Source organism: Vanellus vanellus, assembly GCF_965231255.1.
Source record: "Vanellus vanellus genome assembly, chromosome: 19".
Taxonomy (NCBI): Eukaryota; Metazoa; Chordata; class Aves; order Charadriiformes; family Charadriidae; genus Vanellus; species Vanellus vanellus.
Window position 1 is genome coordinate 7,475,399 of NC_138924.1, and position 24,246 is coordinate 7,499,644.

Genomic DNA, 24,246 nt, shown 5'->3' on the forward strand with positions numbered 1-24,246 from the left:
CCCAGTTGGGGAAAAGCATCAAACAGAAAGTTCTGGATATAAAAACCACCCAATTTCTGTAGTCTCTTGTTACTTCCTAACAAGAGAGGTCTCTGGCCTGGAACGTCCCTGCTGTGGCTTCAGCCATACAGGGCAGTGGAGTCGGGCAGCTCCGACCCCGCAGGACCCCCCAGGCCTCTCTCCTGTTTGCTCTGTGGGGGTCCGCAGAGCCTCGCTAACACTCTGCAGTTGCAGCTCAGCCAAGGCCCTTTTCAGGGTTGCCCTGGCTTCATTAACTGAGTGAGGATTAATCATATTAAGATCCTAATTGGTTGGACTGTGTCCCTGACACTGTGCAGCGTCAGTGGCAGCGTGGAGTTGCTTTCCTGGCCGCGTGGGAGGGTATGGACAGGATGAAGGGCTTTGGCTGTGTGCACCATTTCAGCCACAGCCGGGAGCTCAGCTGTGTAACAAATGCTGCTGTGACAGGTCCTGTCCTGCTCGCTGAGACACGGGTTGACAGGAGCTAGCGGTACTCGGCTGCTGGCTACACTTGCCTAATCTCTGGTGACAGGGATGTCCAGGCAAGGTGGACACTGGGTAATTCAGAGCCTTGATAGATAATTTTAAACCCTCTTGCCTTAACTGCCTTCTCTCCAAAACCCAGTAGGGGGATGAGCTTGTGTTTTGCTTGCTTAGCTCATACAATGGATGTCTCGTCTCCTCTTTCCTCAGTTCCTGTGGAGCTGTGTGTGAGACGCTGCAGTCATGTCTGACTTCGTAGAAAGTGAAGCGGAGGAGTCGGAGGAGGAGTACAACCAAGATGGGGAGGTTGTGCCCAGAGTAACCAAGAAGTTTGTAGAGGAAGATGAGGACGGTGAGTCTGTCTGTCTGTTCTGAGTTTGCTGAACTGTTTGTGTGCCTTGCTGCTCTATTTTAAATCCTATGACTCTGCAGATGGAGCAATAACTGTGCTATAATAGCATGGCCATCTGTAGTCGATAATCTCAGCTGTTTAAGTGCTTCCCTTCCTCAAAGTGCTTAGGTGGTTTTTATATTTGGCAATAGAAAGTACACTGCCTCACCCCAGTGGGACTTCCAGTCTCACAATTTGATAGTAAACAGTAAAAGCAGAGGAATTCTCCCAGTGCGACCACTCCACCTGTTCCCTCTGCAGAGAGCGCATGAGACAATAAGTGGGGTTCTGGCAAGAGCAGCTGGCTGGGTTCTGTGTCAGTAAATGTGTTCCATTAAAACTCTGCATTTATAATGTGAAGGAAGATACCATTTGCACAGAGCTGAGAAGGAGTCTCGGCAGATAACCAATGAGTAAATATCTTAACACTTGCTGCTCTCCACCAGATGAGGAAGAGGAGGAGGAGAATCTTGATGATCAAGATGAGCAGGGGAACCTGAAAGGATTCATTAACGATGACGACGATGAGGAAGAGGAAGAGGAGGAAGAAGCCAGCGACTCTGGAGACTCCGAAGACGATGTTGGCCACAAAAAGAGAAAGCGCAGTAAGTTTTATGATGATTGTTCATAGCAGGCCACAGGGTAATGCTCTCACACTGCCCTGCCGGAGACCAGAGCTCTCCCTCTGCCCTGGGTGTCTGCATGAGCTGGATAAACTATTCCCTTCTCACTGGTTGGTCCATTCCCAGATTAGTGAAGGGAGAGCGCAACTCATCTCTGCTTTCTTCTCTTAGCTTTTGATGACCGCCTGGAGGATGATGATTTTGACCTCATTGAAGAGAACTTGGGCGTTAAAGTCAAAAGAGTGAGTTGTGTTCCCATGCTGCTGTTAACGGTGTGGTGTGCCTTTGCACGAAGCAGGGTGGGTTCCCACCTGGAGGGAGCGAGTAGTGCCTCCCGTCTGCTCCTGCCCTCTTGGAAAGGGTGAGCTGAGTGCTTAAAGGAAGCAGGATCTCTCCCTGCCCAGACAACTGGGAACTGGCTTCCTAGAGCTTGCAAACCACTTTCTTCTGGTTCCTAAAGTCTGCTGTACACCTCCCCTCCCACCTCTGCAAGACAGTCTCAGAGGAGCCCATCTTCCAATAACTTTCTCCTGCATGGTGCTAACTTCAAAGTCAGCACAGGCTGTTACGGGCTCTGAAGCTCCTTCTGTCACACTTGCTAGAGGCACATGAAGCCAGGCTAACGCTGGTGGTGACAGCATGCAGGTGACACAGGCCTGGACGCGGCACAGTCCTCAGCAGGCAGTTATGTTGTGTGCACGCTGTGCCCAATGAGCACGGCTGCTGAGGGGGTGGCTTTTCTCCCCTGTGTGCCTGTGCTGGGCTCCATCCTGCTCCTTCTCAGGTGCCACCTGGGGAGCAGAAATGCAGTTCTGGCCTGGCAGAGGCCACACTGAGCTTGAGTGTCTGCGCCAGGAATTATGTGCACTAGCAAGCCATTTTTACTTGCAGCAAAAATTCAGGCGTGTGCGAAAAATGTCCGACGATGAGGATGACGAAGAGGAAGACTATGGAAAAGAAGAACATGAGAAAGAAGCCATTGCTGAAGAAATCTTTCAGGATGGCGAAGGCGAGGAAGGAGGGGAAGCTGTTGAAGCACCTGTTGCTCCGCCAGAAGAGGAGGAGGAGGAGGAGGAAGATGAATCTGGTGAGTATGGATGGTCAATTACATCCAAAGTTTGTCCTAGGATTAAAGCACAGGAACCAAGTTAAGACTTTCCCTGAGTAACCAAAGGCTGTAGCCCTGTTGTGGTCAAGCTCTTGCTGGTCTGATTAGCAAAATCTCTAGAATTAAATGTTTCTGGGTGGCAGGTTTAGTTTGGCTGTCTAAACCACTTTGTCCAGAAGCACATTACATGTGCTGAGGTGTTGAACATCTCCTCTAAGCTGCCTCCAAAATAGAAATGCTTCAAAGGGAGGAAATCGAGGCACTGTTTAGGACCTGGTAGCACAGTGCATGCCTGCCCTGCTTCTCTTCAGCATCAGCCTGTTACCACTGCTAGTACCATACTGAAAGAGTTTCAAGAATTCTTTGTCTACTGTCCAAAGGCAGCAAGGCCTTTTCTGACTGTATTTTCACTGCACTGAGCTTCACATAGTTGCCAGATGGCTTTGCCTGTGTTTAGAAGTTCATTCTAGCTTGTTATTGTGGTTCAGACTCCTGGAATGTCTGAGGTTGGTGTAGGAGATGCTGTGGGTAGCTGGGCAGACTGACAGCCAGTGGCAGCCTAAGTCTGTGGTGGAAACTTATAGTTGCACTGGCTCAGCTGAGCTTTGTCAGAGGTACCAGTTTAATATATGAGTGTTCTGAGCATTAAATTGTTTCTCAATGTCCAGACATCGATGACTTCATTGTGGATGACGATGGACAACCTCTGAAGAAGCCAAAATGGCGAAAGAAGCTCCCTGGATACACAGATGCGTAAGTATTGATTGGAAGTTGGCCTTGAAAACAGTGCTCAGCGTACTTGATTCTTGCAACTGCAGCGTGATTCAGCTTGTGGTTGGATACCGCTGGGCTTTTTCCCCAAAGGAACATGATAAATTTAAACACGGGGCTTTTGGCCTGTTATTTTTTAAATGTCTGACTCCTTCCTTTGTCCCCTGGATTTTTTACAGGGATACGAAAACCAGTCTCTTAAGAGAAGTATTTGCGTATAAAGCTCAGAGTTGTGTACCTTTCCATGAGTTTTTAGTGTAGGTGCAAAACTAAAGCTTAGACTTAGGTGCTCTGGCCACCAGAAAGTCTCTGAACTGCACTGTGGGGCTGAACTATAGTTTTTGCCTTCCAGTGCTTTGCAGGAAGCCCAGGAAATCTTTGGTGTGGACTTCGACTATGATGAGTTTGAGAAGTACAATGAGTACGATGAGGAGATGGAGGAGGAATATGAGTATGAGGATGAAGAAGCCGAAGGGGAGACCCGTGTACGACCCAAAAAGACTGCCAAGAAGCGTGTCAGTCGGCGTAGCATCTTTGAGATGTATGAGCCCAGTGAGCTGGAGAGCAGTCACCTAACGGACCAGGATAACGAGATCCGCATGACAGACATGCCTGAGAGGTTCCAGGTGAGAGAAGAGGGTGCTGGTGTGCAGGCAGAAAGCATTTCAGCTCCCACTGAGTACAGCAGGCCTGGGACCTGCAAGCCGACTTTCTTACCTGGCTGCTGGATGGATTTTGGCATCTCTTTTTTCCTCTTTGAAGATCCCACCTGTCAAATGTATAGGCTGAACCCCTGCATTCACACATCAGTGACATTGTGATCTGTTCTAGCTGTGCAAGCCCGTTTTTAGCACTGGTCAGAGTTTCTCTTTGGCCACTGGGTGCCAGTGTTGCACTCCTGGGAGTGGTGGAGGGTTTGTGCTCTGCTGAGATGTCCGTTATGCTGGGTGCTGTTAGTAGTCCCATGAGTTGTATCTCTAGATTGCAAGAGTGAAGCTGCAGTGCCGGAGAAGGTTTGCTAGGGTTTTCTACCCTAGCCGTGTGCAGCCAAGATATAACTTTTTTGTACAAGGTGTTTCTGTAACACACTTTAATCCAAGCACTTGGGATTTGTACTGCTCTCGATGTGGAGTCTTGTTTGTGCTGCTAGGAATTGTTCTAGTATCTCATATTTTTGTCTTAATTTTACCCTGTAATCAGGTTTTCCTTGAACAGTGTGTTCTTCAATCTCCCTTAAGTGTATGTTAATGTAATTCTGTGCAGAGGTTTGTTACCCTGCTTTGTAAAGTGGGACGTCTGAAGCTGCCAGCTTTTCCAAAGGACCTTTTTTCCCCATGCCAGTGTGCACAGCACAAGGAAACGCTGTGTGTAATGTCTTCTGGCCATATGTAGCCTGTTCAGACATTTTGTCGTCTTCATGGATGTCAGTGATGATTAGAGCAGGCCTCCTGAAAGAGAATTGGCTGGGCCTAAATTCCCAGAGAGGGTTTGGAGCTGCTTTATGTTCTGTTATTCTATGGCCGCAGCAAGAAAAGTGATACCAAGGCTAGAACGGACACAGATAGAGTGAAACTGCAGAGGGTTCTGTAGCTGCAGAGGGTTTGGGAGTCTGGTAGGAACTTGACTTGATCATCATGGAAGATTTCTCACTATTGCAGGCCTTTCCACAAGCCTCTGACAGAATTGTTAGCTGCCTTTACCTAGTGTAAAGCTGATGTAGGTTTCCTTTATGGTCAGAAGATGCAGACGTTGAAGTGCTGTCCTCAGCAAAGCCATGTGGGAGGTACTGAGACCTCATAAGCAACCTGCAGCTCAAAACAATAATTTCCAGGCTTCTTGAAGACATGGTAGCACAAGCCCTGGTGTTGCACATGCCTCTGCTCATCCTATTGTGTTTTCACAGTTGCGATCCATCCCAGTGAAGAGTGCTGAAGATGATGAGCTGGAGGAAGAAGCTGACTGGATTTACAGGAACGCATTTGCGACACCCACCATCTCCTTGCAGGTAAAGGACTATGCCTGGAACTTCTGTCCTAAGAGGACTGAAAGGTGCTGCAGATTTCCAGCCTGGAGATAATTGTTCCAGGAGTCTGCTCAGAGGAATGTGGTGCGCAATGTACCTTTCTTTCTGGTTTTGAGCAGGTCATTTAACATGCACTTGTCTTCATTTTCACATCCATAAAACATGACAAAAAGGAACTCAGAGAAGTTGCAAGAATAATTGTCAAGAATGACTGAAAGATCTCTGAGCCACTGTGCTCTTAGGGCTAAACTGGTATTAGCCATAATCTGCTTTTAGCCATCAGTTACCTTGTCCAGATGCTGCTTCTCCGTTATCCTTAAGCCAGTGAGGGCTAGGATGATTTTCTGTGGTCTAAAATCAGAGCGTGTACCCTAAGCCTGTGTTCCCAGCTAACAAAAGGACCATCATTTTCCAGCCTTAGCTTGGGCTGCTCTTTTGGGGGTCAGCTCAGGAATACAATCAACACAATGTGTTTCTCCTTTTAGGAGAGTTCTGACTACCTCGACCGTGGGCAAGCCAGCAGCAGCTTCAGCCGCAAGGGGCCCAGCACCATCCAGAAGATTAAAGAAGCCCTAAATTTCATGAGAAATCAACATTTTGAGGTAATTCGCAACTCGGCTTCATTGCCAAGATAAGGATGCTGTCATCTTATCCTGACAGGATTAGCAGAGGGGCTGCTGGAAGTGTTTAGGGTAGCAAACTAGAAGGGGCTGAGATACCATACCTGGTTGCCTCTCCTGTGACAAAATGGTGCTTCATTGGAAAGTGCAGCTCATCCTATGTGAGCTGTGGCAGCGTGGGTTTTTAAGGCCTGTTTGTTGGGCTTGCTGTCGTTGTATTTCCCTGATCCTGGACAAATTGCTGCTAAATGAGGTGCAGGAATTTCAGAGTATCCTGAGCTTTGCTTGGTCCGTTCAACCTATTCTCTGAGGTGTGCCTGATGTTGCAGCAACTTTTTGGTGTATGTGGTGTATTCTTTGGTGGAATGGTCTCAAGAGCTGGGGCATGGCTTGGTACATCTCCCACACTGCTGCCCTGTTAGCTTGTTCTCCCACATGGAACAGAAGCACTCTCTGGACTCCTGACTGCCAAGAACAACCCGGTCTCCTGCATGGTGGTGATGAGTCTCATTTCTGACCCAGGTCCCATTCATCGCCTTCTACAGAAAGGAGTATGTGGAGCCAGAGCTGCACATTAACGACCTGTGGAGGGTCTGGCAGTGGGATGAGAAGGTGAGGGGTGTTTTCACTGGTTGTTATCCATCAATATTTAACATGTTGTGGTTTAACCCCAGCTGGCAGCTGGAACCATGATACCGCTCACTAACCTCCCAGTCAGATGGGGGAGAGAATCATAAGAGTAAAAGTGAGAGGAAAAAAAAAAAAAAACCAACTTGTGGATTGAGATAAAGGCAGTTTAATAGGTAAAGCAAAAGCTGCGCATGCAAGCAAAACAAATCAAGGAATTCCCTGCTTCCCATCAGCAGGCAGGTGTTCAGCCAACTCCAGGAAAGCAGGGCTCCATCACATGTAACCATTACTTGGGAAGACAAAAGCCATCACTCCAAATGTCCCCACCTCTTCCTTCTTCTTCCCCCAGCTTTATATGCTGAGCATGACGTCACATGGTATGTAACAGCCCTTTGGTCAGTTGGGGTCAGCTGTCCCGGCTGTGTCCCCTCCCAGCTTCTTGTGCCCTCCCAGCCTGCTCACTGGCAGGGCAGCGTGAGGAGCAGAAAAGGCCTTGAGTGCTTAGCAACAACTAAAACCATCAGTATGCTATCAACACTATTTCTCATCCCAAATCCAAAACAGAGCACTACACCAGCTTCTAGCAAAAAGATTAACTCCATCCCAGCTGAAACTATGACACACGTCTTCCCACCTAGCCTGATACAGCAGATTTTGTATTGGCTGTGGAGACCTTGTGTGCTTTTTTTTGCATGCTTGGTATCATCTGGTGGTAAAGGGTTATCTGACAAAAGAGGGTTCAACACAGTACTTTCCCTTCACCAAGTTCCTTTTGTGTAGTTACCTTTCCTGCAAGGAGTGCATGTTCCTTCTCTACTGTCAGGTAGATCCAAACCTTGATTATTTTTTTTTTTCTGTTAATATAATCCATCTCTAAGATGAGACCTGCCACACGTGTCACATCTGGGTTTGGCTGTGGATGAAGATTTTGATGATTATTTCTATATGACAAATATCTCAAGGTCCTGGGAGCCCCTGTTTGGGAAGGGAGGAGTCAGATGTGACACACAGCTATGGTGCATTTCACTGGAAGTCTTTGTTCTCATATTAGTGGACCCAGCTGAAGATCCGCAAGCAGAACCTGACGCGTCTCTTTGAGAAGATGCAGGCCTATCAGTACGAACAAATCTCTGCTGACCCAGACAAGCCCTTGGCGGATGGAATAAGGGCCCTGGATACTACTGACATGGAGAGGTATGGTGCCATGACTTTCTTATATTCGTTTCAAAATGACTTAAAATGTGCCTTAACTTGCCCAAACAGCACAGGCTCTCTGGCCACTGTAGTGCATTGACTTTAGCTTCCCCACAAAGACAGTAATGAGAAATATTTAAAACTTTCGGAAGGTGAGCCCAAGTGCTCACTCTGCCTGACCTGTACCAGAGCAGGTTCCTTGAGTGCTCTGACCACAGCTCAGCTGCAAGCGGGGTGTAACATGCTGGCTTTGCATGCCATAGGCTGAAGGACGTGCAGTCCATGGACGAGCTGAAGGACGTGTATAATCACTTCCTGCTGTACTATGGGCGAGACATCCCCAAGATGCAGAATGCTGCCAAGGCTGCTCGAAAGAAGCAAAAGCGTATCCGAGAGGATGGTGAAGAGGAGGAAGGTTTGTCCCCAGACTTGATAGTCTCCTAATTGTGGGCTGTTTGAAAATCCTGGTTTAAATGAGTAGTAAGAAAGTTTGTTGAAAAGTCCATTTGTTTGCACAGAGCATCTCTGCTGTTTGCTTCCACCTCAAGTTAGTCCCAGGTCTTCCAGGCATCTCTGAAAATGCTTAAAGTTTGCCACACAAGGTGCTGATTTTCCAATGGACTGAATACCACCCCTTATGGCAGGGGCCAAAGCAAGGATCAGCCACCTTGATGTGTGTTTTAATGTGCAGAGATACTGCTATTAAAACTGCTAAAGAGTGAAACTGAAGAGAAGATAACCTTTTCAGGGTGTTTTCTAACCTTGAATAATTTTAAGGCTATTGTGACCTTTGAGGTGTATTTGTGGAATTTAGGGACTCTTTGGACAATGTAGGTTGTGTTTGATCCCTTTGCTGTGCTTCTGATACCCTGCAGCTGTCTGAATGCCTCTGTAAAGAGGCCTTGCTAAACATATCCTTCCTATAGGTGAAGGGGAGGATGCAGAAGATGATGAGCAGAAAGGGCCTGAGCTGAAGCAGGCTTCCCGTCGGGATATGTACACCATCTGTCAGACAGCTGGGCTGGGTAAGGGCTGTGCTCTGTCACACTGACCTTGCAGTGGCCTAGCCCATGTGCTCTTCTGGGTGGTGTGCCTTACCTGTAGAAGGAAGACTGGTATTTTTGCTCAATATAAGGTACAGTACCCCATCCTCATCGTTTTTGTGTTTTTTTTTTTTTTTCCACAGACGGCCTGGCTAAGAAGTTTGGTCTGACACCTGAGCAGTTTGGAGAGAATCTCCGAGACAGTTATCAGCGTCACGAGACAGAGCAGTTCCCTGCAGAGCCCCTGGAGCTCGCCAAGGATTATGTGTGTAGGTCAGTGGGGGAGGATCTTTGTGGAGGTTCTGCAAATGTGACACAGGGGAGGGGATCTGGGGGCATTCTCAAGTCCTAAGTCTTCATGTTGCCTTTTTTCTTTTAGTCAATTCCCAAGCCCTGAAGCTGTGCTGGAAGGAGCCCGGTACATGGTGGCTTTGCAGATAGCCAGGGAACCTTTAGTCAGGCAGGTCCTGAGACAGACTTTCCAAGAAAGAGCTAAAATCAACATTTCGCCAACCAAAAAGGGGAAGAAGGTAAGGAAGGGAGCTCTGACTCTGTGGGTCAATTCAGGGAAGGATCTAAATAACATACAAATGCTCATTTTTGCATCTGAAAACTTCTCACATGTCACTGGCAACCCTGAATAAATCTTAGAGCAGCATGTGAGCTAGGCTGTTGCAGAAGCCAGCTCAGCAGCGTGTTGCGTTTTTAGTCTCAGCATTTTATCAGACCCGATTCTTGCTGTTGAGGTGTTGCCTTCAATTACTGGAACAGTCTCTGTTTCTCTGGGACTGGGAATGAGTTCCACTGTGTCCTGCTGGGGAAGCAAATGCAGACTGGCAGGCATAGGGGTGAGGGTGTATTGAATAAAAACCATTGTCTGGTACGGTATACAGAAGGGTCTTTCTTCATGAACACACTGCATGCATGCTGACTCTGTCCTCTCTCCCAGGATATTGATGAAGCCCACTATGCCTATTCCTTTAAATACTTGAAGAACAAGCCTGTGAAGGAGCTGCGAGATGACCAGTTCCTGAAAATGAGCCTGGCAGAGGAGGAGGCACTGCTCACGATAGATATCAGCATTGACATGAAAGGAGTGGAGGGGTGAGTCCTCACTGGCTGTGCCATCCATGCCTCGGCAGAGCTCGTTCATCCAGTGCCGCCATGCTATTAGAGTTCCTCTGTAATCCAAACTGCTCCTGGAAGTCATGGCCTGGTGGTTTCCTGCACCTTAAAGCCAAGCAGCCTCTCAGGGTCTTGCTTTTTTCTTCATCTTAATGAAGACTTAAGAAGACATCTGGCTTATTCATTTGAAGGCAAACTCTGAAGCCTTCAGGATTTTTGTGAAAGACGATGCTTGTTTCCCAATCCCCCTCACTGCGTGGCTCCTTGGTTCCTTTGCTGCATATCTGAGTAGCCACACTGTGCAATATGGGTGTGCTGGAGTGGCTGTGGGCTGTCCAGTGTTGCACTGATCAGGCCTCTCTGTGCTGCCAGCACGGCATTCAGCTGCAATTTGTCTAGCAGCATAGCTTTTGCAGCTAATGGAGTGTTTGATGGGAGGACTGGCTCTTCTCTAAATTTTCCAGGCAGCTCACTGAATCTGAGGTGCTGCTATCACATCTCTGTGCAGGAATCTGCCAGTGGTGGTGTCAATGCGGATGTTTGGAGCTGTTCTGTATCTCCTTTCATTTTTTACAGTTATGGTAGCGACCAGACGTACTTTGAGGAAATCAAACAGTTCTATTATCGGGATGAGTTCAGCCACCAGGTTCAGGAGTGGAATCGGCAGCGTACGATGGCTATTGAGCGGTCCCTCAACCAGTTCCTCTATGTGCAGATGGCTAAAGAGTTGAAGAACAAGCTGTTGGTGGAGGCCAAGGAGTATGTCCTCAAGGTGAGATGAGGGACAAGTGGGTTTGAGTCACAGCTGGGTTACAAATGCTAACAGTCCTGCAGCATGCTGGGGACAGCTACTGACAGGCCATACACAGGCTTTTGGGAAGAAGGAGGATGCAGGCAGGGGTCTGAGTCTGGTTCTTTTCCAAGGATGGAGAGAAGAGCAGATACCTCAGTGGCAGGGAGGATGGGCTCCATGGTTCTGGAAAGCTTGTCCCAATCCTGGCAGAATATACTGTCATGCTGCCTTGAGCAGTCCATGAACTTTCCTCTGGAGAAGGGCTATGCCAAAGCACCTACAGTTCATTTTCTCACTCCTCTCTCCCTTTCTCTGTTCTACCAGGCTTGCAGCCGGAAACTGTACAACTGGCTAAAAGTAGCTTCATACCGTCCTGATCAGCAGGTGGAGGAAGATGATGATTTCATGGATGAAAACCAAGGGAAGGGAATTCGGGTACTAGGCATTGCATTTTCCTCAGCCAGGTAGGAGGAAAGGAATTGCCTCTGGATCCGTGTTCAGCTTTAGCAGTCCTCCATGTCTGAGTGATCTCTGTTTCGCAGGGACCACCCTGTGTTTTGCGCCCTTGTTAATGGAGAGGGTGAGGTTACAGACTTCCTCCGATTGCCACATTTCACAAAGAGAAGGAATGCCTGGCGTGAGGAAGAGAGGGAAAAGAAGGTGAGCCTTGGTGCACCTATTGTTGAGATGAATGCCTGCTTTTGGTACTGTGCAGTCCACTGTGGGCTGGAGAGGAATAGTCAGTCTGAAGACAGCTCAGGCCTTCTCACTCTTGCGTGCAGGAATACTGCCTTTTTCCCACCCTGTAATTACTCTGATGGGACAGTTGCTTCCAGTTAGATTCTACTTCGTCTCTTCTGCTCCTATTATGGGGAGTGACAGGGCCTTGCCATTCCTGAGTTCTGTCAGTTTTGGGGTTTTGTGAGTTTCTGTGGTCCCAGCTACAGAAACTTTCTCCCCTTTCCCTGATAACATTATAATAGCAAGAGGTTGTGGGACCTGCTGGAGCTTGGAGCAAGCTTTTGACTTCCATTCCCTACCTGTGCTGATTTCCTGTAACGCCAGACCATGAGGCCATCAGTGCTCCCTCTGCAGAGCCTTCCTGTTTGTCCTTACAGTAGTCAGGCGCTGCAAATCTGTGGAGAAGGCATTTAGCCATGGTCCTGTCGTGGTAGCAGTGGGGGAGGATTTGCCCTATGAAATAGGAACCCAGGAATGGTTGCTAGCTCAGTACAGAAACTCTCTAGCTTTTTCACTCTGACCTGCCTCACTTTCCTTTCCAGGCCCAGGATATTGAAACTTTGAAAAAATTCCTCCTGAACAAGAAGCCTCACGTGGTGACAATCGCAGGCGAGAACAGGTCAGCCTTTGTGTTCCTTCCACTTCCCAGTCTCTTTGCAGTCCTTTCCTCATGCCTGTCCACATCTCACTGTTTCTGTTTATGGTGCGAGGTAACCCATTGGGGTTATCTCCCTAAATGATTCCAGGATCCAGCTTTGCACTCTTCCCTCAATTCCCTTGGCTGTATCTCCCTAGGGATGCTCAGATGCTGATGGAGGATGTAAAGAGAATTGTTCATGAGCTGGATCAAGGGCAGCAGCTGTCCTCTATTGGAGTGGAGCTGGTAGACAATGAACTGGCCATCCTCTACATGAACAGCAAGAAGTCTGAGGTGAACCTTCTGTTATTCCAGCTATCCCTTAGCCTGTTGCTCATTTGTGCTGTCTCATCCTCCATTTGTTGCTCTGGCCCTGCCTTCTGTCATCCGCTGCCTCACGTAATCCATCTAGATAGTGATGTACTGATCTTTGGGTCAAGGCAAAATATCTTATTTAGGCTCCCCTGAAGAGAACAGCACCAGCAGATGTACAAAGTAGATATTGATGTAGTCTGAAATGAATCTGGCTGAGCTGAGTGGATGGGGTTGTCTCATGCCTAGTTGCAGCAGAGTTCCTGGGAGCATTTGACCTCAGCTCTCTTTCCCCTGAGCACCAAATACTTCCCTTGTTCCAGTCTCTGTCTGATGTGTCTTTGCTACTTGTGCTACAAAGTGTGAAAACACCATCAGGGTTCCCCCTGTTCCTCTGGCCTCTTGCAGAATGAGTTCCGTGATTACCCACCTCTGCTGCGTCAAGCTGTCTCCCTTGCTCGCCGCATTCAGGACCCCCTCATAGAGTTTGCCCAGGTCTGCAGCTCCGATGAGGATATTCTCTGCCTAAAACTCCACCCTCTGCAGGTAACTTTGCCTTGTGGGATCCTTCTCTGCAAGAGAAAGTGGCCTGGGAGGCCTAAGACTAAGTTTACTGTCGCAGAAAAGTATTCCAAGTTGAACTGGTGCAAGTTCTGCCTGTTCTATGCCATACTCAGTCTACAAAGCGCTTTTTTTTTGCCTCCTTTAGCTCATCTGCCTCCTGCCTTTAGGCTGTTCTCAGGGGTAACTCTGAGGTGCAGTACAGCTCCTGAGAGCTGTTGTTTTTGGCTCGGCTTCCTTATGGCAAAGCTTTGCACCCGTCTTCTTGCAAGGCTAACACCTCTGCTTTCTGTCAGGAGCACGTGGTGAAGGAGGAACTGCTGAATGCCCTCTACTGCGAATTCATAAACCGTGTGAACGAGGTGGGAGTGGATGTCAATCGGGCGATTGCTCACCCTCACAGCCAGGCTTTGCTGCAGTACGTGTGTGGCCTGGGACCACGCAAAGGCACTCATCTGCTAAAGGTAAGGAGGCTTCTTATGGAATGAAGCAATTCATCACCAATAATGTGCGAGTTGGCTTGATGGCAGTTCTGTTACAAGATGAGTCAGGGTCCCATGTGCCAGATGCAGCTGACAGCTCCATTGACGTGTATTTTAGTATGTGTTATCTCACTGCGCTTAACCCTGAAGCTGTGCATGGACTTATGTCCTTGATAGACCCAAGCAACTCAGCAGATCTGTCAATCCTAGCTAGCTCCTGAACCCACGGGAACAGGTGTGCTGTTACAGTATCAAGACACCTCTATACTGTAGAAAACACAAGGCCAAAAGCCAACGCTTTTCCTGAGAGTTGGAGCTGTTCCATGTGGAGTCATTTTCTTTCATACAATGTTGAGACACAGGCAGGGGGCAACGATTTATGAGTTGTGATGGGCTTGATTATGTCAGATGCTTTGAACACTGCGGTGTCTGGTGTGAGTCCTCTACTCTTCCTGGAGAACCCTTGTGTTTGAATAACAGGGTTTATACTGTTACCTTTCTCCAGATCTTAAAACAAAACAACACGCGTCTGGAGAACAGGACTCAGCTGGTTACGATGTGTCACATGGGACCCAAGGTGTTTATCAACTGTGCTGGCTTCATCAAAATTGACACAGCGTCGCTGGGCGACAGGTGGGTATTGGGTTGCATTTGATGTCATATGGGTATGGAGTTAGCATGAGCAGCAGGCTGGAGCAATCTTGTTCTGCGGTGTCCATGTTCCCAGGAGCTTCTGTGTGGCCTCTCTGATGACTGGCCAAGTTCAGGTATTGCTGGTTATTAATCTGATTCTTGTGGGCAGCTAAACTCGCACAGCGATGTCAGCTGCAGAACATTAATTATATAACTTGCTATGGTTTGAAAGGCCCTTTGTGGTCAAGAGGAATTAAACTAAAAACAGTTGTTCCCTAACATAGTCGTCATGTATGTTTGTCGTGTGCTTTTTCATAGTTTTTGCCTAGTCCCACCATCAGTATTTTATTTTCCTGAAGTTTCAAACTTGAGGCATAACTTGACAATTTAGCTTCCTCTTAAACTAGTAGCAATATTGGGAGGTTTGTAGAGCATTAGGTTACTGATAACTAAACAAGAGATGTGTGTTTGGAGGATAGTGGTAACCTAGTTTCTAAATCTCTAGCTGCCTGCTTTGTGTGTAAGGGTGACCTGTTGGAAACGTGCTTTCTCTGCGGCTGACACGGTATCCTTCTTGCCTTTGAAAAGCAGTCTGAAAAAGCACACCTGGCCGAATCCTTACGCTCAATGAACCAGCCCCACTAGGTGCCTGGTTCTTGCAGGATACAAATCCCAGACATGCAGGGGGCAAAGTGTAGATTCCTCCGAACAGCTGGATGCAGATGGCTGCACTGCCAGTTGGCAACACTTAATTTGTATGAGGAGAGAAACTGTAAAGAGCTGTGTGCTCATAGAGTCATCAAATCTGGATAGCATCCAGAATGCCTGGCTGTATCTTTGCTGTGCAGGAGCTGCAGACTGGAATTTGTCATGTCTTGCCTTGAATCCTGTTGACTGAGCAGTGAAGAATTCATTGGGTCCTTTTTAGAGTAGTTTGTTCCACTGAGGGCAGTGGTGGCAAAAGCAGCCACACAGCCAATAGTGATGCTCAACAACGTGATTTGTTGTTGAGCTAAAGGAGGTGACTCTGGAACTCTGCAGAGTCCTTGTCTGAACATTGCTTTGGTTTTATTTCAGTACCGATTCCTACATCGAAGTCCTAGATGGGTCTAGGGTCCATCCTGAAACCTATGAATGGGCAAGAAAAATGGCAGTGGATGCCTTAGAATACGATGAGTCAGCAGAGGACGCTAATCCCGCAGGAGCTCTAGAGGAGATCTTGGAAAACCCTGAGCGTCTGAAAGACCTGGATCTCGATGCCTTTGCTGAGGAACTGGAAAGACAGGTGCGCTGAGGTTCCTGGTGCTGAGAAGCAGAGGGGAAGCTCTACTGTCCAGTTCTGTTTCTTAAGTTTTATAGCTGGTGACCCTTATCCTTTTTAGGAGCGGAGCATTTAGCTGTTGCTGTTGTAAAATGTATAAACAGCCATGATGAGTATTCAGTGTCTGACAATGGCATGTAGTAAATGCTTACAGAAAGTACACTTAGGGCAGAGGGAGGAAGGAGGCAGGAGACAGTAATTAGACCGTTTAAGCTGTCCGCCCTGAACTGATCTAACTTTTTTCTGAACATATCAGTACTTTTGACGACTTCAACACCCTGTAACTGAGTTCCACAGGTTGATGGTACCCCGTGCATTCCTCTTTTTTTAAAGTTGCTGTTTGATAAGTTCCTTGAGTTCTTTCACAACTTATGCTGGATTCCCTGTTCGCCTTCTTCCACTCATGTCTTTATAACCTTTGAATACCATACAGGGCTACGGTGACAAGCATATCACTTTATATGACATTCGAGCTGAACTAAGCTGCAGGTACAAGGACCTAAGAACCCCATACCGTTCTCCAAACACAGAAGAGGTCTTCAATATGCTGACCAAAGAAACTCCAGAGACTTTTTATATAGGTACATCCCTGGTTTCTGTCATCCTAAGTTGACTGAGGATGTGTAAAGTGGGGCTGTGAGGGGTCTTGGTGAGGATAGTGTTGGGACCGTGCAATGTTTGCATGTATGTGGAGCAGCTTTTCAAGTACCTGGGTAGTCTCCTAACACCTTCTTGCACAACTACCTTAGATCGAGGGAACTGCCCAGCTCTGTAGTTGGCTTTCAGTTTTTCATCCTTTCCTTCTCTTCTTCCATCACACCACAGGTAAAATGATCATCTGCAATGTGACTGGGATAGCCCACAGGCGGCCACAAGGAGAAAGCTACGACCAGGCAATACGGAATGACGAAACTGGCCTTTGGCAGTGTCCTTTCTGTCAGCAGGATAACTTCCCAGAGCTCAGCGAGGTGGGGCTGCTTCTCCTAATGGGCCTGACTTTGTCAGGAGTCTGTTATCTGCAGGCTTGAGCGTTTTATAGGGTTTTGGGGAGACAAGGTATCAGAGCCAAGATTGTGTCTGCAGTGCCCCAGGATCCCAGACTGAATGTGGCCTTTGGCTGCAAATATAATCTGTTCCATTTTTGACTAATTGCTTCAGTATAGATTTGGCAAGTCCTTTATAGCTACGTTATAGATTTTAGTGAACTGGGCTACAAATAAAATGGACCTGGGGCTAAGCTGACCAGTTGTTTGCAGATACATAAAGCAGGCTTGTTTGTGGTCTAGGATTGTGTTTTACGCAGAGAAACTGCCCGTGACGCTGAGAACAGAAGCTTGTTTTGCCACCTGCTCAATTTTAAGAACTTATCTGGCCTCCCTGCTGCTTAATGCAGCTGTACTTTAGGTCTCTTCTAAACATTGCTGAATTCCAGCCTTGATAATCCGTGACTTTAAAACCCTATAGCGTTCAAAAAGCCCTAGCTGCAGGCTTGTGTTCAGCGTCTAAAAATGTTCTGACCTTCCTGGTTGCAAAGCCCCATAAGCTGAGCAGGACTGAAGCAGGAAGACTGCATTACTGGGTAGCATTCGTTGAAGTCCTCTGTCCCTTGCCCTTCCACATGTCTCTGTCGGCTGCAGCGGTTTGCTGACACAGCTTTTAGACTTGTTTGAGTGTGAGCTGCCGAGGCTATTTTGTTTCCATGCTGAATGACTTTTACTTTTGCCTTGCTCAAGGTTTGGAACCACTTTGACAGCGGTTCCTGCCCAGGTCAGGCCATTGGAGTGAAGACCCGTCTGGATAATGGCGTCGCTGGCTTCATCCCAACAAAATTTCTTAGTGATAAGGTGGTCAAGCGACCAGAAGAAAGGGTGAAGGTATGAAAGCAGTGGATTTTCACGTATCCAGCAAGAGCTGGAAGAGCGCAGAGCCAATACCAGAGTCAGAGTTTGGTTAATAACACTGTTCCCTAAATGACTTTTCAAACCTTGTTTTCATTTAAGGACTTTAAATCAGCAGCAAGTTCAGGTTCTGGTTAGTGTCCTCCCACAGTGCAAATCTCTTTTGGCAGCTGGTGGGAACCATGTTAATCAGTTAACATGTTGTACTGCGGGAGGATTTATTATAGTCTGGCTGAAGTCTGGGTTTAGGAGACCAGAAGGCATTCTAATGCAGAGCTGCCCTTTGTTTCTGGCTTTCTAAAGAGTTCACGGAACTGCTGTTAGATATGCAAGGGTCACTTTCCTTCTCTCATAGCTTTTTCTTCTGTCTCAATTCCTTTGTGGAGGTCATCGGAGTTACTGCTCTTGCTCAGGCCAGGGATTGGGGTTCTGAAAGAAAGAGAATCATATTTTTATCACATGATAAAATAGAGGTTTAACATCTTTGCTGTCTTTTGGGGTCCCCCTGACAATCCATGCAGGTGATGGATAATCCTGTAAGCTCAGAGGTCTCAGCATTTCTTTAAAGAGTCATTAACTTCAGCATGGTTAGCTGGACTAAGACACTGCAGTTTTTGTGGTGGTATTTTCTGTTTCCCATTTAATTAGAGCAGTCCTTTGGGTGACTTCCACTCTTGTTTCTGAACAGACTTAACTGTTATCTTGCACATCATGAAGTCCAGTTTTGCTGCTGTCATTGTTAAAGATACATAAAATAGCAAACTTAGTTGTCCTCAGCCTCCAGACATGCAGTTTACTGTGTAGTATGGGGCATAGGGAGTAGACATGCTGGAGAACTGCCCACTTTTCCTTTCATCTCTTTTGATTCTAGTCATCTTGGGGGTAATTTGTAAAGGTTGTATCAGTCTGAAGCAGGTGAGGTAATTTGTACTTCCTTCCTGGCAGTGTGACCCCTCACATATTGCTCTGTAGCGCAGGGAGGCTGGCGTATCAGCCCAACCTGCTGATCAGCTTTGCCTGCCCCTCTCCTGTAGGTGGGAATGACTGTTCACTGCAGGATTATGAAGATCGACATTGAGAAGTTCAGTGCAGACCTGACCTGCAGGACCTCAGACCTGATGGATAAGAACAATGAGTGGAAACTGCCTAAAGACACCTACTATGACTTTGACTCCGAGGCAGCAGATCACAAACAGGAAGAAGACCTGAAAAGAAAGCAGCAGCGGACAAGTGAGTCTCTCTTTTTTTTTTTTTTTTTTCTTTTTTTTTTTTTTTTTTTTTTTCCTCTGCCTTGTAATGCCAGCCTTCTCAGGGTGCTTCAGGAGAATAAGCACAATTAGACATATACGTGGAATAAAGCAGTTCCTCTTGGAAGCCTAAACACCCCTTTTTGTCCTCTAGCGTACATCAAGAGAGTAATTGCTCACCCGTCATTCCACAACATTAGCTTCAAGCAAGCTGAGAAGATGATGGAGACCATGGACCAAGGGGATGTGATTATTCGGCCAAGTAGCAAAGGGGAGAACCACCTGACTGTCACCTGGAAGGTGAACGATGGGATTTACCAACATGTGGATGTCCGAGAAGAGGGCAAGGAGAATGCCTTCAGCCTCGGCTCCACACTTTGGATTAACACAGAGGTAAGAGCCTTGCAGAGCATGCCTGGCAAGGAGTTGGTGGGGAAGAAGTACTTATTTGGCAGGGACAGGTTGGCACAGCTTTCCTGTCCTTGCAGCTGCCTTCAGGCTGTTGGAGACTAACTTCCACCGCAGATCCCAGATTCTTAGACAATATTCAGCTCTTCTTTTTCTTCTTTTTTTTTTTTTTTCCTCCCTCAAAGCATCTAGCCTTGCTGTGCAGAATGTATGACTGAGCTGCATACTAGAATCAGAGTTCCTTATTATTAAATACCTCTTCAAATGTTTTAAATGTGTTTGTTCAAAGGAGTTTGAAGACCTGGATGAAATTGTTGCTCGCTATGTCCAGCCAATGGCTTCTTTTGCCAGAGACCTGTTGAATCACAAATACTATCAGGACTGCAATGGTGGAGACAAGAAGGTGAGCCTGTCCCAGGCTGTGGTAGGCTGTGTGGGAGATAAAGGAGCATAGTATAAGTTTCTTTAATCAGAGTCGTAAACTCTGAGTCTGGCATGAGCTGCTGCTGGACTGAGCTCTCTGATCTTTCTCTTGTTGCTTGGGGCTTGGCAGTCACTTTCCAGCTGTAGATCTTAGGGAGATTCTGTGTGGGAGCAGTGGAGTTAGGACATGGGAGTGTGGTGTGCTCCAGTGGTGCGCCAGAGTAGCAGAGGGTTGCCCTGCCAGCAGGTATCGCTGAAGGGAGAGTATTGGCTTTCTCTGACCTGGTGACATTTGTGCACCAACCCTGTGCAGAAACAGCACAGTTGGTGGTCCTCGTTGGATCACTGGCATCAGGGCTGGGAGGAAAAAGGGCTGACCACAGCACAGAGGGAGATATCCGTAGGCCCAGTGTGTTGCTAAAAATGCAGGCTCTCCTTGAGCATTTCTCTTCCCCTTTCTCTCTCTAATTAGAAGCTGGAAGAGCTGCTGATAAAGACCAAGAAAGAGAAGCCAACATTTATTCCCTACTTTATCAGTGCCTGTAAAGATCTACCTGGCAAATTCCTCTTGGGATATCAGCCTCGAGGCAAACCGAGGTAAGTGAGAAGCAAGCCCAACAGTACTGCCAGTACCACACCTCAGCTTATTGCTGCCAGTTTTTCTTCCAGCTCTGTCAGTATCGCCATAAATCGTGCCTCCCCTTACCCAGGGTTTGGCTTCTTGACACTAGAGGACCCGTGTCTAGGAGTAAATCTCACTCAGGAGACTCCCGTGTTTCTAACCAGCTGGCTGCCACAAGCAGCACTGCCCCGTGCCGGGGCTGTCACTGGGGTATGGGCAATGATTGATAGATTTTGCATGGGAAGGCATGGTATTTTGGAGCACTTGTTTGAAAACAAAATTAAAGTGACTTAGGTAGGTCTATCTGTTTATTACCAGTATGGCCATTGCCTGAGTATGTAGGTCTTGCCTGTTGTGACTGACCTGTTTGTGTGAGGGTGCTGTACAGTGGCAGGTATGGCCCTGAAGCAGTCTGTCATCTCTTGTGCTCTCCTGCATCCGCTGCTCCTCACAGGATAGAGTATGTGACAGTGACGCCAGAAGGATTCCGCTACCGGGGCCAGGTCTTCCCTACTGTGAACGGACTCTTCCGATGGTTTAAGGATCATTATCAGGACCCTGTTCCAGGTGAGCACCCCAAAATCTGAGTGCCTCAGCTGTTTGTTTCATAGGTGTTACACAGTAGGAGCAGTTAGTAAAGGACAATTCCGCATTCTTTGTCCCTGAAATTTTATGCAGGTTCTTTGTCCCTTATATTTTATGCAGGTATTACCCCCAGCAGTAGCAGTCGGACCAGGACTCCAGCCTCCATTAATGCTACTCCAGCTAATATTAACCTGGCAGGTCAGTGCAGGCCTTTCATGGTTGGAACTGGGACACAAGCTCCTTTTCCAGACTCTGCTTTGTCTAATGTGATGGGTTTTTCTTGCAGACCTGACCCGTGCAGTGAATGCTCTACCGCAGAACATGACCTCCCAGATGTTCAGCGCCATCGCTGCTGTGACAGGCCAGGGGCAGAACCCAAATGCCACCCCTGCGCAGTGGGCGTCCAGTCAGTACGGCTATGGAGGCAGTGGAGGTGGCAGCAGCGCGTACCACGTAAGCATCACGTAAATTTCTGAGAGGAGGTGCTGCATGGCTTCTCCTGGCTGCTAGAAACTATGCCATGGGCGCTCCACTGGGAGCCTGAGGAGTTACTTATTACCTGGGATCATCCAGTCGTAGTTGTGTACCTGTGGTGCTGCACAGGGGAGCCTGGCTGGATTCTTGGACCAGGTTTCTTCTTGCCTGCTGTGGCTGAGGAAATGAAGCACATTAATACAGCCCTGCGCTGGGGAGAGTTGAAGCGAGTAGCAAATTGGTCTGGCCCCCCAAGGAATGTGGCAGGGTGGAGAGGCGGGATCCAGCGGTGAGGGCGCACAACCTTCTGATTGTACCCCTGAATTGGCAACGTGAGCTGCCAGTGGAAGAGATTAGCTGTGAAACTATGCGCTGAGTTTGCAGGGCTTTTCAGATCAGCGTGCTAATCTCCAAGCTGCACCGGCAGGTGAACACCTCAGCCTGACCGAACACCCAGAGGCTTTGCAGGGAGTAAGATGGAATTGGACAGTTTCGGCTCATGCTGAAGCTTTTCCTCATGTGTGTTGGTGCCTACCTCCTCCCAGCCCATGCTCCCAGCTCCCCAGCTGATCCCGAGGCTAAATCCAGCTGCAGAAGGACTGAGGTGCCTGCGTACAAAAAACGCACCCAGCCATTAGAGACCTACCTAATGAAGAGGTGCTGCAAGACAGGGCTTGCAGGGAGGAGTGATCCTCTTTTAGACCACCTTGGGAGGCTTTCATGGAGTTTGGCATGGTAACACTGAGCTGGGGATAGGCAGGGACTGTGGATAACCCAATGTATTAATCATCAAGACAATCTGAAGGAAAAGGGAGGTGAGCACCAGGAGGCAAAGAGACTAAGCAAAAAGACAGTGAGCCAGCCAGCTTGGGGTGTAGGAGGGAGCCATCTCAGGAGCTGCTGCACCTTCTCTGCAGCCCACAGGGGAAGAATTCATCTGTTCTTCATGCCCACTGCAGGATGTCATTTCTGCTAACTTGCCCCAGGTGTCTCATGTGCCCACCTCTTGCAGCCCTTACCTGTGCTTGGTTTAAGATTCTCCCCTTGTACCCTGTGGGGGGAGAACAAGGAAGGCAGGCTGTGGCGGTCCTGCTGGCCCAGGTTGGGTGGGCCATCAGGGGCGATCAGGGGAACAAATGTCTGTGCTCGGCAGGGTGTTGCTCCTTTTGCCATGCAGCCCCCTATTCCCTGGGCAGTGGTCATGGCAAATCTCTCCTTGCCCAGATGAGGGGCTCCAGCAGGGCTGGGAGTGTGCAGCAAGGCTGGGCACCAGCCTCCTGGGCGAGTAGGGCAATGAGAGCGTGCCAGACCTATGCCCCACAGCCTGGCAGGGTTTGCCCTCTGTCCCTTAACACTCTCTGCTCTCTGCAGGTCTTCACGACTCCAGCACAGCAACCGGTGGCCACCCCTTTGATGACCCCCAGTTACTCCTACACTACCCCCAGCCAGCCGATTACAACGCCCCAGTACCAGCTCCAGGCCAACACCACACCCCAGTCCACCCAGTCCCAGACACAGTCACAGCCATCGTCCAGCTCCAGGCAGAGGCAGCAGCCAAAGTGAGTGACTCCGGTGCCGGGTGCATGTGTCCATCTGTGTCCCATCTTGATTGCTTTCGTTGATTTTTGTGGACCCAGTGTGGCGGGGTTGCCTTGCACCTTCCCGCATGGGATGCTTGGGGAGGGAGGTCAGGGAAGCTGTCCCGCTAGCGTGACTCACCTTCTGCCTGTGTCACTGCAGGACCAACAGTCATGCTGCAATCGACTGGGGGAAGATGGCCGAGCAGTGGCTCCAGGAGAAGGAGGCTGAACGGAGGAAACAGAAGCAGAGGTTGACTCCTCGCCCATCTCCCAGCCCCATGATCGAGAGCACGCCCATGTCCATCGCTGGGGACGCCACACCGCTGCTGGATGAGATGGATCGATAGGCCATGCTGGACCTGACCCATAACCTCCGCTCTCTCCTCTAGGAAGGGGAAGGGAGAGTGAACAGTTGAAAGCAACTTTCCTTCCCTTAGCCACATAACTCCTGTTATATATGTCGTGAGATAGTGGGAAATGACTCTTGGTGACGTGCACCTGAGCGAATGAATGGACTTGACGGGGCTGGTCTAAATATACATACTATATATATATAAATATATCATAGGAAGGGATGCTGCAGCGGCCTCTGTGCTCCAGGCCCTGGTTCACCACTTCGGAAGCTTGGCAAAGTAATTATGAGGTCAAACGAGTCTGTCCTTGTACAAGCACAGCAATCTGCTTTCACCGTGAAGACTAGGAAGCAAGCGTAGCGAAAGTGCAGACCATCAGCCTGGAGTGAGCCGGTTCCATTTGGATTCTCCCAAACCCTGGCTGTCAGCTCTCCTTGTCCTGAGAGCACAAAGCAAAGTAACAGGGGTTGTGAAAAGCAAACCGGAGTTCTCAAAAAGCTTATGTTGTTGTTTGCTCCATGTTTTCGTGAGTAACGGGCTCTGCAGAGTCTGTGCCGACCCCCAGCTGTGTTCCTAGGGCTCTAGCACAGCAGCTCTGGGACTGGGGGGGGTCTTGCCGGAGAGAAATGCAGCTGTCGTACCGAAGACTTGCTCTCTCCTCTGGCTTCTTTTGGAACAATATTTATTTAGTTTTGATTATTATTTTTTTTTAATCAGACTGCGAAACAGAATGCCAGCCAACAGCAGCTTTCCCGAGCGCGGGACAGACACGTGGGCTAAAAACGCTGCAAAAGCAGCCGCTCCTATGGTCGGAGAATGCGAAGCAGATGGGAGCGCATGGCATCCTCCTCTGTATCCGCTTAACCCTGCCCGGTTGTAACCAAGAGGGGTGAATAAATAACAGTGTTTCTACTGAGCGCTAGTTGAGAGGTTTTCTGCCTGCATCGCGTGCTGCCTGCCTGCCCTCTCCTCTGCCTGCCCTCTCCTCTTAGCGATGGATTTGCTGAGAAACAGAGTTCAGTGGTGAAAGTCGATGCTCCTTCTTCCTTTGTTGCTTGGAGTTGGCCTCTGTGTGCTGAAACTTTCACAGAGAAGCTGATTGCTGTTGAGCTGATAAAGAATAATGTTTTGGTTTGAATGCATC

General features: G+C 48.4%; 1 protein-coding gene across 1 annotated transcript in view; it reads left to right on the forward strand.

The window, feature by feature from the left end:
* SUPT6H (SPT6 homolog, histone chaperone and transcription elongation factor) overlaps positions 1-24,018 on the forward strand; it is a 29,657-nt gene extending 5,639 nt beyond the window's left edge. The window contains exons 2-37 of the mRNA XM_082493274.1: positions 715-856; positions 1,342-1,500; positions 1,690-1,760; positions 2,410-2,605; positions 3,295-3,379; positions 3,750-4,023; positions 5,301-5,402; positions 5,906-6,022; positions 6,563-6,652; positions 7,722-7,864; positions 8,128-8,279; positions 8,791-8,889; positions 9,051-9,180; positions 9,287-9,437; positions 9,857-10,011; positions 10,609-10,804; positions 11,150-11,289; positions 11,368-11,485; positions 12,109-12,185; positions 12,362-12,497; positions 12,924-13,061; positions 13,373-13,540; positions 14,064-14,191; positions 15,269-15,476; positions 15,946-16,093; positions 16,338-16,480; positions 17,246-17,386; positions 18,445-18,640; positions 18,812-19,050; positions 19,355-19,468; positions 19,961-20,085; positions 20,565-20,677; positions 20,816-20,893; positions 20,982-21,148; positions 22,541-22,728; positions 22,910-24,018. Coding sequence (XP_082349400.1) covers positions 748-856; positions 1,342-1,500; positions 1,690-1,760; positions 2,410-2,605; positions 3,295-3,379; positions 3,750-4,023; positions 5,301-5,402; positions 5,906-6,022; positions 6,563-6,652; positions 7,722-7,864; positions 8,128-8,279; positions 8,791-8,889; positions 9,051-9,180; positions 9,287-9,437; positions 9,857-10,011; positions 10,609-10,804; positions 11,150-11,289; positions 11,368-11,485; positions 12,109-12,185; positions 12,362-12,497; positions 12,924-13,061; positions 13,373-13,540; positions 14,064-14,191; positions 15,269-15,476; positions 15,946-16,093; positions 16,338-16,480; positions 17,246-17,386; positions 18,445-18,640; positions 18,812-19,050; positions 19,355-19,468; positions 19,961-20,085; positions 20,565-20,677; positions 20,816-20,893; positions 20,982-21,148; positions 22,541-22,728; positions 22,910-23,096 — 5,181 coding nt within the window. The 5' untranslated portion in view covers positions 715-747 and the 3' untranslated portion in view covers positions 23,097-24,018. The remainder of the gene's footprint in view (positions 1-714; positions 857-1,341; positions 1,501-1,689; positions 1,761-2,409; positions 2,606-3,294; positions 3,380-3,749; positions 4,024-5,300; positions 5,403-5,905; positions 6,023-6,562; positions 6,653-7,721; positions 7,865-8,127; positions 8,280-8,790; positions 8,890-9,050; positions 9,181-9,286; positions 9,438-9,856; positions 10,012-10,608; positions 10,805-11,149; positions 11,290-11,367; positions 11,486-12,108; positions 12,186-12,361; positions 12,498-12,923; positions 13,062-13,372; positions 13,541-14,063; positions 14,192-15,268; positions 15,477-15,945; positions 16,094-16,337; positions 16,481-17,245; positions 17,387-18,444; positions 18,641-18,811; positions 19,051-19,354; positions 19,469-19,960; positions 20,086-20,564; positions 20,678-20,815; positions 20,894-20,981; positions 21,149-22,540; positions 22,729-22,909) is intronic.
* Positions 24,019-24,246: the final 228 nt, after the last annotated feature.